We start from the raw sequence: 14,079 nt of genomic DNA on the forward strand, positions 1-14,079 counted from the left end.
GATGAGGTTTCTGGGAAGTGCTGACGCTCCTGGGCCTCAAGCACACTTGGAGGAAAAGAGAGAAGGTCGCATGACCGGTGGTGATTCTCTGACTCCAACCCAGGATAGCCTGACAATCTGCTCTGTTCAGACTAGTTCCTCCTGAGGGCCCAAGCAGAGAAACAAAAGGCAAACAAGAGGCTCTCCAGACCCTGCCTGCTGTCCCCATGGGGCTGGGGTTGGCAGGGGGAGATGGGAGTGTGGGAGTGGGGGGCTGGAAAGGGGTCACTTTTGCTATTTTACAAAATTGGCAGAATGCTTTCTCTTGCTCCTTTCGTAAGTGGCCTCCCCAGCTGCCCAAACCTTATCTTGCCATGAAGAACAGACTGGAGATGTGAATATAAATACAGAATTCTTGCACAACCAAAAAGAGATGTAACAGAAAAACAGAGAAACGGGTCAGGGTAGCCTCAACCATTTTATGAGCTAAACATAGAAAGGAGGTTTGAAATAATTTCTTCTATTTTCTCACACAGTAGAGGGAGGAAGTGCAGGGGGTCACAGACACCTTGTTCCTTAGGGAAAGTCCAGACTGGAGGCAGAGTCCTGAGTGGGGAGTGTGGAGACAGAAGCACCCAGGCTTAAGAAAGAGCGGGAGAGGGCAGAGAGCTCGATGACGTGTGCTCAGCAAGGCTGGAACAGGGAGTGTGGGGCCCCTGATGTGGAGCTGCGGAGCCGGTGGGGCCAGGGCTAGAAAGCACAAGTGAATGGCAAGTCAGGGAAGGCTGGTTTTGCCCTTGTGGGTGATTTTTGGTTTTAGCGACCTACTTTTTTTTCTATATCAACAGATTACTTTTGTGAATTGTTAATATATTCACACACATCAAAATTCAAAAGGCTTAAAAGGTTATTCAGTTGTAATCTCTGCTTCTTGCCTCTATGCCTTTGCCACCCTACCCACACCCCCCGTAGTCAGACAGTACCCTGAGTTTCTTGAGAATCCTTTGAGAAATATTTTATATAGATCTAAGCACATTTTATATATATTCTCCTTCGCCCTTTAACACAAAAACAGCAAGTCATTCGTGATCAGTGTTTTGTCAGTATTTCTGGCTACACTGCCCCCTCGGCTTTCCAGATGATTAAGCCTGACTCCAACCATCTTTTGACCCCTCGGGCGCTCGACTTCACTGGCCCTGCCTCCCCACTGTCTCTCACACCCCCGGTGCCTTCTCCTTGCCCAGCCTGCACACTCTCTTGGCTAAACCACCCCCAGGCAGCCACACCTGGCTACAGAAAATTCACACAATCATGCTGGCCTGGCTCACATTCGATCCATGAGCAAGACCCTCCAGGGGAGCCTTAGAGATGCCCAGCAACCGAAGTGCTCCTCCCTAATCCATCCAGGCTCCATCCAGGCTCCCTTTCTCCTTGACAGCGACCTCCCACTTCTCCCCTGCACCTCCAAGGCCTCATTCTTCCCCAGCCTCACTCCCCACTGAGGACTGTTTCCTGCTTCACGGACAAAACTGAAGCAATTGGAAGAGGAAGTCCATGAATCCTTGCCTCCTCTACCTGCCTTCCCTCCTTCCTATGGTTGGGGGTGAACTGTCTTCATTTGTGGCATGGTCCTCTCCTCTAGAGCCCAGGCAAGAACATTACTCCAGACTTTGTCCCTCTTCTCTCCTCCGTTATCAGCAGCCCATTCCTACTGGATCATTCCCAACAGTCTACAAACATTGCTTTCTTTTCCCTCCGGTGTTAACCAAAACCCCTCTCTTGTTCCCACTGTTCTCCCCCATTACAACCTCCTTTCTCTGGTCTCCTTTATAGCAAAACTCTTCTGACTCTAATTCCTGTCTCTTTCCGTTCTTCTTGAACTGACTTCAGTTAGGCTTTCACCACCCCTGCTCCCCGCCACCCATCAGAACTACTCTAGTTGTGGTCACCAGAGACCCCATGTAGTTAAACCCAGTGCTCAATTCTCAGCCCTCATCTTATTTAAACTAACAGCAGCATCTGACACAGCCGATCACTCCTTCTTCCTGGAATTACTTTCTTCGCTTGTCTTCCAAGACATAGACTCCCTGGGCTCTCCTGCTACATCAGTGGCCGTTCCTTTCCAGTCTCTACTTTCCTAGTTTCTCTGCTTCTCCCTGTGCCATCTATATGCTAAACTCCCAAATGTATATCTCCAGCCCAGTCCAGCTTTTCCCCTGGACTCCATACACATATACCCAGCTGTCTACTCAACATCTCTACTCGGTGAAAAGTGGACACCTCAAACTTACCATGTGAAAGATTGAACTCCTGAGTTTACCCTCCCCCACTCCAGCCTGCTTCTCCCACAAACTCCCCATCTCACCTAAGCACACTACATTTTCCTGGCTTCTCAGGCCAAAAGTTTTCTTTCTTTTTAAGTTTACTTATTAATATTATTATTTTTTACATTCTAAGATGTTTTTGTGGAGCATTTGATGGGGAGGGGGTGAAGGGAAGGGGGAAGGAAATAGCGTGGGGGGAGGAGGAAGGAGGGGGGTGTGCTTGAGGTCCATGGCACCCCCTCATTCCTGCAGGGGAGAGCAGGGAGCTTCCAGCAGTGCCTTGGTCATTGTTGGGCTGGATGCAGATGTCATGGCGGTGTGGCTGGAGCCCTTGGTCCGCCACCACCCTGGCTTGAGAGCCCAGGGCACTTCCTGCAGCAGCTTGGTGGTGATCACTGGGCTGGCTGTGGACGTCGGTGGCATGGCTGAGGTCCACAGCCCTCCCCCACTCCCTGGCTTGGGGGCCCAGGGGGCTTCCAGTCCTTCTAGGTGTTATAGGTGCTCTTTGGTGAAATGAGACCTTTACTAGTTAATATCAAACTTTGTCTCTGGTCTGTGGGTATTTTGTTTTTTCTTTCAATTCTGTGTTGGATTATTCACTGTTCCACCACTTAAACTCTGCACTGGAACTAATTTTTTGTCCTTTGCTTACTTCTAAAATGTTGGAACTTCCTGTGGGGACCAGCACTTGAGTCCTATGGTTGAGCTAAATTGCTGCTTTGCTGCTGATTCCCTGGGGAAGGTTTTTTGTACAGCTCAGGTTTTAATTATTGACCTTGTATGTACTTCAAGGACTTGTGAGATCTGGTACACCTGGATTGTGTGGAAACTCTGATCTGGGCCTGAGTCTTTTCAGCAAACTGCACCCCCTGCAGTTCTCTATTCCTGACTAGTCTCCACTGAGTGATCCTGCGCTGACTGGGGGGGCAGATCAGCTGTCCTTGCTGTGCCCCAGTGTTCCCCCGGTGGGCCTGTCTCCCCGACTACCCATGCTCCAAACACTTCCAATGGGACAGGCTGTGCTTTGGTCCCTTGCGATGACTCACTGGCCTCTGAGTGGCTCCTTTTTTTCAGTTGTTGTGGCTCCTCGCTCCTATGTAGGTCCACGGGAACCCTATTAGTGGTCTTGCTGGCTTGAGGGCCACCAAGGCCCTCTTCTCCCCTGCTGCCTCCAAGCAATTCCATCAGAAGGGCACAGCTGCAGCTTTTGCCAGCTCCTGCTCCATGCACTCAGCAGCTCCAGCCTTGAAGTGGCTGGGACTCGAAATGGTGGGAGCAATGCTTTCTTCTCATCATAGGTCTCTCCTCCTCTTGCCCTGAGCTCTAGTGGCCCCAGCTTGGCTGTTATTGCTTTTTAAAAGTTGTAAATTGGTTGATTTGTGGGAGAGAGTGACACTGGGGACCATCTATTCTGCTGTCTTGACTGGAAGCCCCTCAGGCCAAAAGTCTTGGCATCATCCCTGACTCCTCTTTTCCTCTCATACTCTACATCTAGTCTGCCAAGAAATCCTGGTAACTCTGCCTTCAAAAATTATGCTGAATTTGATCACTTCTTACCAATGCTGCTGGTGACTCCTGGGTCCAAGCCACCATCATCTCTCACTTAAAATCGCTCTCTCAGCTCCTATCTTTGTCCCCCTACAGTCTGTTTTCCTATAACAATTATCAGCAAAACTGAATAGACCTACACGTTTGTCTTCTAAAGCAACAAGGAAAGAGGGAAGTAGGAGGGGTGGACCTGGGAATTCATTTTCTTTCCTCCTGTCCACACCCCCAACACATACCCTCCTCCAACCTGTCTTCCATGCTGCCACAGAAAAATCTTTCTAAAAGGCAAGTCCTGACCATGCATAAAGCAGCTGAGATCCTTGGCGACTTCTTACAGTCTTGATGATAAGTTCCAAGCTCCTTCTCATGGCATACAAGGTTCATTCCAGTTGCACCCCTGCCTTCCCCTGCAGTTCACCTCCCAGGTCTACCCTACTTGTTCTCACCTTACTACCTCCCTCAAGTTCCAGACAGGGAATGTTCCTGGCAGAATGTGGAGAAAGGGAAGAGGAGCAAAATGTTCCTGGAGAGTCAACACGTATGGGAGGAAGTGAAGTTGTGAGATGCGTGACATGGAGTTGGCAGGCAGGAAGTCAGGTACAGTCAGAGGTCAGAGTGCTTTTAGGGGAAGACTTAGGATGACATGGGAAAGGTGAGCCAGAACAAGATCCTGAAGGGCCCGGTGGCCATGATAAGACTCCAGTGTCTCCATGTCATTCAGCAATCATAAACATTGCTGTTGACCAATATGCAGAAACATATTTGGTTTACACCCAGGGGTTTATACTGCTTGGGCAATGTCTGTCAATGGAATATGAAGCTGAGTGGCTTAAATGACTTGGTGTAGAGCAGGGTGCACATTTCTGCAAGGAAGAGGCAACAGGCAGAGTTTTTTAAGGAGCTAGCATCAAAGGATTACCATGTAAGCAGGCAGAGCCAAGGTGGAAAGTCATTCTGTTCAAATGGTGACACAATCTTGAAGAACATCTGCCTGAGGAGTTCAGATGTACTGCTGCCATTTTCCATGTCATCTCTCAGCAGATTAGGATTCTAAACTCTTATAAACATCAAATGCAAAAATAACAACAATAAATCAATGAACGTAAACAAGAAATGAGACTCATCCTTCATTTTAATATAATTTTCAGATTTAAGAAACCATGAAAGCATATACTAACTATGTATTATTATATACTGTGAATAACAGGTTATTTAAAAATTTTGCCAAAGGTTTCTTTAAAAAAAAAATCCATCTTTTAATCCCTTAGATTGCACACCAAAAATGCTGATATTTGAAAATGGTCCCTAAATCAAAAAAAGGTAGAAAATATCTACTGGAGACATTGGTGAGAACTTTAAGGATTTTAAGCAGGGTAATGAGACGATGAGTAAATTAGAAAGAATGTTCTAGCAGATAACACACAAGAGAAGGAAGGAATATATGATAAATAACATTTTTTCAAACTTATACAGTAGTGGTGGTAAAATGACAGACAAGGGCAAGTACCGGGGCAAAATTGATAAATTCGCTCAACTGAAGCTAGTTGTGTTAGTACAGACTTGAGTTCCCCGTGAATGACAGAAAATTCAAAATAACACTGTCTTAAACAAAGTGGCAGTTTATCAGTCCACATGAGGGTTCCATGATCCTCTGAGACCTGCTATTTCCAGCTCATGACTCCTCCTATCTGGTGGCTCACCACCCTTAGCAGATGGCTCCAACCTCATGGTACAACATGGCAGTTAGAGCTCTAGCCATCAAGTCTACTCTCCAGATAACGAATAGAGAAAGGGTTAAAAAAAAAAAAAAAAAAAAAAAAAGTCCCTGTTAAAGACACTTCCTAGAAGTCATAATTAACAATTCCACTTACATCCTATTGGTCAAAACTTAATGACATGGACTAACTACAAAGAAGGCTGGGAAATACAGTCTTCTTCCGGGTAGTCGTGTGTCCAGCTAAACATGAAGGGTTTTACCACTAAGAATGAAAAGAAATACAGATGTTGGGGGACAACTAGTGATCTCTGTCATACGAAATGTATAATCCGGAGAGGAAAGAAGAAAGGCAGATTATTAAGGAGTGTGTGACAGCGTGGGATTAATTTGTGGGATCTTGTACCCCCAGAATTGTTCTTTCCCAGTCTCTGGCTTCTGGCCCCATACCTTGATCCCTGCTATGTCCACCTGGAAAGCTGCCCATCCTCCATGCCCTGTGCTCAATCCTATCATTTTTCCTATTAAAATCCTGTTCATTCTTCAATCTACATCTCAAATCCTATATCATCCATGAAGTTATTCCTGATAGTCCCCAAAGGGATAGAACTTGTCCCTCTAGAACTTCATGTATAGTTCTCCTTGGGCTTTGGCCTTCATCTGAACATCATGCTATCTTAGGTCAATAGTATAGCTGGGGACAGACTGTAAATTATCCAACAAGTAGCATAGAGCCTTTCAGGTAGCACAGTGTAGTGGAATGCATATAATAAATATCTGAAAATTTCATTAAATATTTAAAGGAAAAAAAAGGTCTTTGTGAAGTAGGTGGGGAAAACAATTTGAAGACTTTATACCCTTTTAAGGCAAGTATTAGTATTCCAGTGGAAATTTCCTGTAAATGCATTTCAAAACATATGATCTTTGCTAATTGCTGCAATTTCTTTTTAGACATCGAATTCATCATGACCTGTTTTGCTGAACAAACCTTGGTTGCTTCTCATTTCCCAGGCCTTCCTAAAAGCTCTTGCTAACAAAACAAGAAAAAATAAATACTAAAATTATCAAAATAGACAAAATAAAAACCAATAGCAATAACACTAGCTAACATGTATCAAATGCTTCCACTATGCCAAGCACAGTGCTAAGCACTTCACAGACACTATCTCATTTCATCTTTTTAACAATGCCATGAAGCACAGGTACCTCAATTATCCTGCGGAGACTAAGGGATTAAAGTAACTTTTCCAGGTGAGAAGCAGGGCTGGAATACTTTCTGTTCATAGGGCCCTGTAAATATATGTACTATTTCTTTTCACAAAACTTTATATAGATAATCTTTTTCATCCTTAATAAAGTCTCCTTCGGTAGACGGACCCTGATATTATCTTTATTTTGTAGATGCACTGGAAGGCCTCATTTTTTAAAACCATTCCCAGTCCACTGTTGTATATAAATAACACTCCCATTGTTTGGGAATTGCTAATTTTGTACACAGTATATTTGGGGGTTGGTGGTATCTTAGAAAAAAAATTCCTACTGTACATCTACTTTTTGATTCATCTGTTAATCAGTTGAGGAATTCATTTGTGGTTTCTGTGGATATCTTTTCTTGAACACAAGTGGCATGAACCCTGTGGGTTCCTAGTATATCAATAATAGGAGATAATGATATTGATATTCTTTTTTATTAAAATAGACTATCCTTTCTCCATACTGGGTAAGAAAGATAATTTGTATATTATTTGACTAAATCAATTGTATTGTATCATATTTGTCACTCTAGATTTGGTGACTTCAAAAAATGTCCACAAATGTTGATCATGTCATAGATTCTTAGGCCCTATGAAATTAGGACCTATACACATGTAAGGTATTGAATTTCATAGTTTGGGATATTTTTGTTCTACTTTGTTTTTTGTTTTTTTTTGGCTTGTGGGGGACAACACAAGGATACCCAAATGTATAGCATCATTTTCTGTTGATAAAGCCAAATTTAATTATTAGATCACTTTTGATAGAGAATTAAACTGTACCAGCATGCTCAATCCTGCAACTACCCCCCACACTTCTTAAATCTTCAATTTCTCCTTCTCCAGAAACCCTTTCACCTATACATCTAAACAACACTTTCTCAATGCTGTGTTCCTCTCTAGCTACCCTTTTTATCTTCCTTTCTCACATTGGCCAAGTATTTCTTTCATTGCTCAAACCAGTACGCCTTCCACCAAACCACAACAGTCAGCAAAATCACCACCCTATCCCCTACCCAACTGCCAAAACCAACTGAGAATTTTCTCTTCTTATTTTAATGGCCTTCCAGGCTGCATTTGACATTGTTGCTTGGCTTTTTTCTAGTTTACTTCATGGGCTCCTCTTCTTCTAGCCTTTTTTTTTTTAAAATTAAATTCTGATGTTCTCCCAAGCTTTCAATCTGTTTTTACTACCCTTTTCTTTACCCACCCTCCTTGGGTTGAGCTCACCCACTGTCATGTTTTCATCCACTACATTATGTGATGTTCTCATATCTACACGACACTTCCCCAGAGCTGCGGACTTAATTATCCAAGTGACTCATGGACATTTCTGCTTTGACTCCCATAGGTTCTCAAACTCCATATGTCCAAAATTGAACTTAGCATCTTACCCTTTAAATCTGTCCTCTTCCCGTAGTCTACCACTTCCGGTTAATGATCACCCAGCCACTGAAGCCAAAAGACCTGAGAGTCACCTTAAGCTCTTCTCAATCTCTTTTCCAATCTCAATTCCATTCATTCCTTCCTCTCTATCCTTACTCATTACTTACCTATGCCAGGCCCAGCATCTTGTGCCTGGACTATTGAAACAGTGTCCTAACTTTCCTGCCTCTGGCTTTGATCCCTCATCTTCATTTTGTGAACACCGGTGCTCTCTTTATAACGTGGACCTGACCTAAAGGACACTCTCTACTTAAAGTTCCTCCGCGGTTCCCTGTTCGTGCACGCGGATGAGAGGCTCAGCTGTGTAAGGTCCTTTGAGACCCATCCTCTTGGGACTTCGCCAGTTCCAACTCTGAGGCCCCGCCCTAAAGGCAAACACCTTCGGTCCTTCCTCACCTTAGGCTCCTCTGGGCGTTCGCGTCAAGGCCACCTCACGGCCACCGTACCACCCAACTGTCGCATTCCAGTTTGGAAGACGTGAGCGTCGGCTTTCTCCGTTTTAGATCTCCAGTGCCCGGAAATGTACATAAGTATTAAACCTGACGGATCTGAGCTTACTTGTACTCGGTTGCCAATATAGTAAGTCCGCCACAAAAGTATTTAAAATGTCAATTTTTTGACCAACGACGAAAACGTAATCTTGTGCCTCCCCGTCGGGGAATCGAACCCCGGTCTCCCGCGTGACAGGCGGGGATACTCACCACTATACTAACGAGGAGCTGCACAGGGAGAGGCCCTCCGACAGGCGTCTTATACGATTCCCCTCTGCCCGGCTCGCACCATCTGCAGTTGCCAATAGGTCTGACATTCTTTTGTTGCCATCGCAGCTCCCACGGACATTGCAGGGAACTAAAGTGGAAGCGTTCCGTTTGACCTCCCCGCTCCACTTCTCATCATGTCCCTCGGCCCGCCCTTCCTCTAACCGCCCCTAACCCCGGTCCTCTTCCTCCTCCTTCTCCCCCTCCAGGAGCAATCCCTGTCCCCGTCACTGCCCTCCCGCACACACGCTCCCAGCGAGCCCAGCTCACGCCCTGCCGCGCGGCACCACGGGACTCGTAGTTCCATCCCCGCCGTTCCGCACTCTCCTCCGACTTTACGAAACTTCCTTTCCCGGCGTGCATCGCAAGTCCCCCCTCTTTACCTCCCTCCTCCTCCTCCCGCTCCAAGTCGGAGTGTGGCAGCCGAGTGTTGGGGTGCGGATCGGTGTGCCGGGACCCCTCAGAGCTATGCCCGAGGTGGTGGATACCTGTTCTTTGGCCTCTCCGGCCTCCGTCTGCCGGACCAAGCACCTGCACCTGCGCTGCAGCGTCGACTTTACTCGCCGGGCGCTGACCGGGACCGCTGCGCTCACGGTGCAGTCTCTGGAGGACAATCTGCGCAGCCTGGTACGGTGCGGTGCTGGCCGGTGCCCGCCTCTGCTGGGCCACCCGCCTCTCGCCCCTCGCTCACGGGCCGGGGACCTCCGGCTCACCCCGCCGCGGCCCCTCCCCACCCCCACGCCCCCGTCCGCTCCCCCGCAGTCCCCAACCCCTGTTCTTGCACCCCCTTCTCAGACCCCACTCGTCTTTCAGCGTCCCCTTCTTCAGCCCCTCTCACCCCGAGCTCCCCCCTCTTCAACCCCTCTTACCTCTCTGCGTCCCTTTCCTCACCCCCACTTATACTGAAGTGTCTCCTCCTCCCCCTTCCCCCAGGACCCTCTCCCCAGTTCCTGGGCACATCCTTGCTCCCCATGCACGCCTCGCTTCTCACCCAGCCCTCAAGTTTCATCTTTGCAATAGTCCTCCCTGTCCCCATAATTCTAATTCCCAGTGCTCACACCCCGTGGCCTCCCCATTTCCTCGGCCCGCAGCCCAGAACCCCCTCCTCAGTCCCCAGCCCCCAGCGCACCTTTCTCAGTCCACTGCCTCATCCAAGTCTCAGATCGCACATCCTGTCGATCCCTGATCCCACTCTTCCTTCCCAGGCACCTTTATTTCAACCCGCAGATCTGCAGGATACGACCGATCGCCTTGTTCTCTCGGTCTCCCTGACAGTCGTCCTCAAGCCCCTTGGGTTTCCCAGCCCCAGGCCCTTTCTCTTCGTCCTGCTTTGAAACTTTGAATTTCTAACTCTAGGTGCAACTCTTCTCTTCGGGGTCCTTCCTACCTTTGATTCTTACCACCATTATTTTCTAATAATTTGAGAATGGGTAGGACATTCAAGCTTTCTAAGGATGACTCAGTATAATTTGTTAACAGTTCGTTTCAAGGGACAAAGTAATTATTGGACTTCTTAAAAAGTACTACTTCTACAAGCTCTCTAACCATTTGAATAAAGAAAGATATGTTTAGAGTCATGGAATGTTATTCATTGATTTTATCTGTACCATATAACCTATTCAGCTGTTCTTACTCAAATTGCCTGATAGTATTTGGCTTGTACCTTTCACCTAAAGAATTTCATTGAACAGTATTTTAGAAATGAGTGACATGGAAAGACCAGCCATATTTGGCACCCTCACCAGGGCAGGATGATATACACAGTGTATTTTACACAATGTAGTGTGTATCTAATAAAGCACAGCAATAAGCAATCAGATCAGGTAGGCTTCTGGAGGGAAATTAGTGGGGTCAGATAATTGGGCAAAATGATAAGTACAGATAAAAGTTGGTGGTTTCCGTGCCTCTTTTCCCTGCTTGTGTAATAGATCTGTATTTGGAGTTCTTTGATATGAACTAATAAAGCACTTAACTTTCTTACTCTTTGTCCTTTAACATTTTACTAGATTAACTGATTTGAGAAATAGGTTGATTCTTCCATGTACTGATATGTAACCACCAAAAGTACTATAAGAAAGAAAATAAATAAAAGTATTATAAGCAAGACGGTAACTATTTCCTTGTAGGTTGCACTTTGGTCTTCTTGAAGTGGGAGGCTATCTTTTATTGCAGTGGCAGCTTTGCCGGGGCTAGGCTGAAGTGACATCCTGTTTCAGTGAAGTGTCTCCTTTAATTAAAATAAAGTAAATTTTGATAGATTACACTGCTTAATAGACCTTGCACTCTCCTCTCTTTTTGTAAAAATGAGAGCCTTACCTCTGTTCCATGAGTAAGCAAGAGTCAGGATGCTTAAATTTTGAAAAGAAGGGCCGGCCCGTGGCTCACTTGGGAGAGGTCTGGTGCTGACAACACCAAGTCAAGGATTAAGATCCCCTTACCAGTCATCTTTAAAAAAAAAAAAAAAATTTTTTTTTTTGAGAAGAATATCCCAATCTAAACACCTGGGTTTTTTTACATTCATTGTTTTTACGTTCATGCATTAATTGACACCTAATATTTTTCAGGCATTGTGCTAAACCCTAGGAATGCAAACCTACATAACATTTCTATTTAAGAACATTTAGTCTAGTGGAAAAAACAAATCATTATAACATAGTTCAATATGTGCTGTAGCAGAGGGTAGAGCCAACTGGTATTACAAACATAGGGGGTATGAAAAGGGGTTCTCAAAAAAGGGTTCACAAAAATGGTCATAACAATAAGTGACTCTTCTGATTCTGAACAGATTTGAGAAGCTTAGGCAATACAGAAAATAGAATATGTTCCATTGGGAAATGGCCCAGTTAATTAATCTTTCTGATTATAAGGTCTGTATAAGCATGAGTTGTTATAAACATGGATATTCAAGTCAGGTTCTTAAAACAAATTGCATGTTCAGAAATAGGTACTAGAATATGAAGCGTCAACGGAGTTACTCTGTTATTCTTAACAAGATGTAAACTATATATGTTGAATATGCAAGTGCAGGAAGATAAGCCAGTTCTACTAACTTAGAGTAAGGATAACAGTTGAAGTACCCCCAAAAGAAAGTAACCTCAAAGAAATAATTGCCCATTAGGAGGGAAACTGATGGTACTCATAACAAATTTGGCTGCTTTTAACTAAAAAAAGCAAGAAAGATAAATAAACCAGGATGGAAATTTCTTCCCAAACAAAACTTGTTGACTCCAGAGAGGTGGAAATCCAAATTTAGTGATTGCCCTTGTGACTTTTTCTGCATTTATCACCCATGGTTAACTAATGTAAAAGAGAGGTGGCTGGGAAATGGCTGTATTCTTGGCATTCTAACTCCCCATGCTTTGCCAGGTCAGATATCAGAGAAGGGGAAAAAAAGATGCCAGAGGTAGGCAGATGAGAGAGAAGGGAGTTCCAACAGCCCAGGGCCTGACTTAGGGTGGTGTCGAGGGAAAGAAAAGAAATAATGAAGACAGTGTGAAAATAAGACTTCTAATTCGTGATGTGGGATTGGGAAGTGGGATCAGTTGTGGATTATTTGAATGTTTCAAATGTTAGGTGCCTTGAAGAGTTGCATTAACAGGATCGAGAAATCAGAGGAGAGAGCTGATTTAGGGGCCATAATGGTGGCTTCATTTTTAGAAACCTATTGAATGCGAGGTGATATTTCCTATGGAAAAGTTGAGTAGGCAGTCATGGATGTCCAGTTAATATATCCTGGGGAGGGGATACAACTGTAGACATAGACTGGTAGACATCTGCACAGAGATATTAGTTGAAAATGTGGGCATGAGTAGCAGATACGGAGTGAAGAATATAGTAAGAAAATCAAAAGACCAAGGCTAGAACATTGGGACATATTCATATTTGGGAGTTAAAAAGGAGGGGGAAGAAAAAGCATTAGACAAGTAGGAGAACCATTTGTATGTAAAGACAAGCCAAGGAAGGGGTTTCAACCAGACGGCATGGTCCATAGAAGCTATGAGTAGACAGAGGTTAGTGGGCAGAAAAGAGCTGGTTGATCACGGGCTCTGCCCTTCCTGTAGAAAAGGAGCTAGAAGCCAGACTGAAGAGGGCCAGGGGAAGAGTGATTGATGAGAAGTGGAAGTAGCAGCCATAGATTGCCCTTGGAGTTTAACAAAGGAAGGAGAAAAAATAGAATAGTTAGTGGGTAGAAGGATCTAGTGAAGTTCTAAAAATAATATGGGAAGCTTGTTTAGGTTGTTTGGCAACAGTTTTGTGGCATAGGAATGTTGAAGAGTCTAGAAAAAGAGATTAGCTGAGAGATAATGAAAGGGTATTTGTGCTTATTTGCCTAACAAGCACCAAGGTTTGTTTTAATTTTTGAATATATGGAAGTACGTAGGAGTTGGACTATATGACCTAGGAAGAAATACATGTGAGATTTATTGATGAGTGAGAGTTAAAGAAACTTAAATTATGGGTGAAGGCTTTCACCCATTAACAGAGAGATTAAGTCTTAGGAGATAGAGCAAAAGCATTTAATTTATTTTTGCTTGCGGGTTTTTTTTGGCAGCTGACCTGTTTGGGGATCTGAACCTATGACCTTGGTGTTATAAGGCCGTGGTGTAACCAACTGAGCTAACTGGCTAGATTGTGTTTGACTTTTACCTTAAGCCCCAAATTCGTGTGACTATCCCAGAATTGCCAAACAATATGTATGCAAATCCTAAAACCTGAGAGATGAGACCTGGACTAACTTTTGACTCCTTTAATTCCTGTGATTTCACTTTCCATGAGCAACTAGTTCTACTCTATAATCATTGCAGTTAACCTATACCTAGTACTAATTTTCTCTGATGTATAAAAGTTTCATTATTATTTTAAAATATTAATTTTAGACTTTGGATACAAAGGACCTTACAATAGAAAAAGTGGTGATCAATGGACAAGAAGTCACATATGCTCTTGGAGAAAGACAAAGTTACAAAGGATCACCAATGGAAATCTCTCTTCCTATCGCTCTGAGCAAGTATGAATGTTATCCTCTTTCTCTTTTATAGTTGAATAATTGGGAAAAT

At 44.4% G+C, this 14,079-nt stretch overlaps 1 protein-coding gene and 1 non-coding gene across 3 annotated transcripts in view; one reads left to right on the forward strand and one right to left on the reverse strand.

Annotated features, from left to right (window-relative positions):
* Positions 1–8,910: 8,910 nt before the first annotated feature.
* TRNAD-GUC (transfer RNA aspartic acid (anticodon GUC)) lies at positions 8,911–8,982 on the reverse strand. The gene has a single exon. It is a non-coding gene; the product is annotated as a tRNA-Asp (tRNA).
* Positions 8,983–9,429: 447 nt separating this feature from the next.
* LTA4H (leukotriene A4 hydrolase) overlaps positions 9,430–14,079 on the forward strand; it is a 31,608-nt gene continuing 26,958 nt past the window's right edge. For both annotated transcript variants that reach the window (XM_063074822.1, XM_063074824.1), the window contains exons 1-2: positions 9,430–9,649; positions 13,900–14,030. In XM_063074822.1, the coding sequence (XP_062930892.1) occupies positions 9,491–9,649; positions 13,900–14,030 (290 nt within the window). In that variant the 5' untranslated portion in view covers positions 9,430–9,490. The remainder of the gene's footprint in view (positions 9,650–13,899; positions 14,031–14,079) is intronic.

Source organism: Cynocephalus volans, chromosome 12 (assembly GCF_027409185.1).
Source record: "Cynocephalus volans isolate mCynVol1 chromosome 12, mCynVol1.pri, whole genome shotgun sequence".
Lineage (NCBI taxonomy): Eukaryota > Metazoa > Chordata > Mammalia > Dermoptera > Cynocephalidae > Cynocephalus > Cynocephalus volans.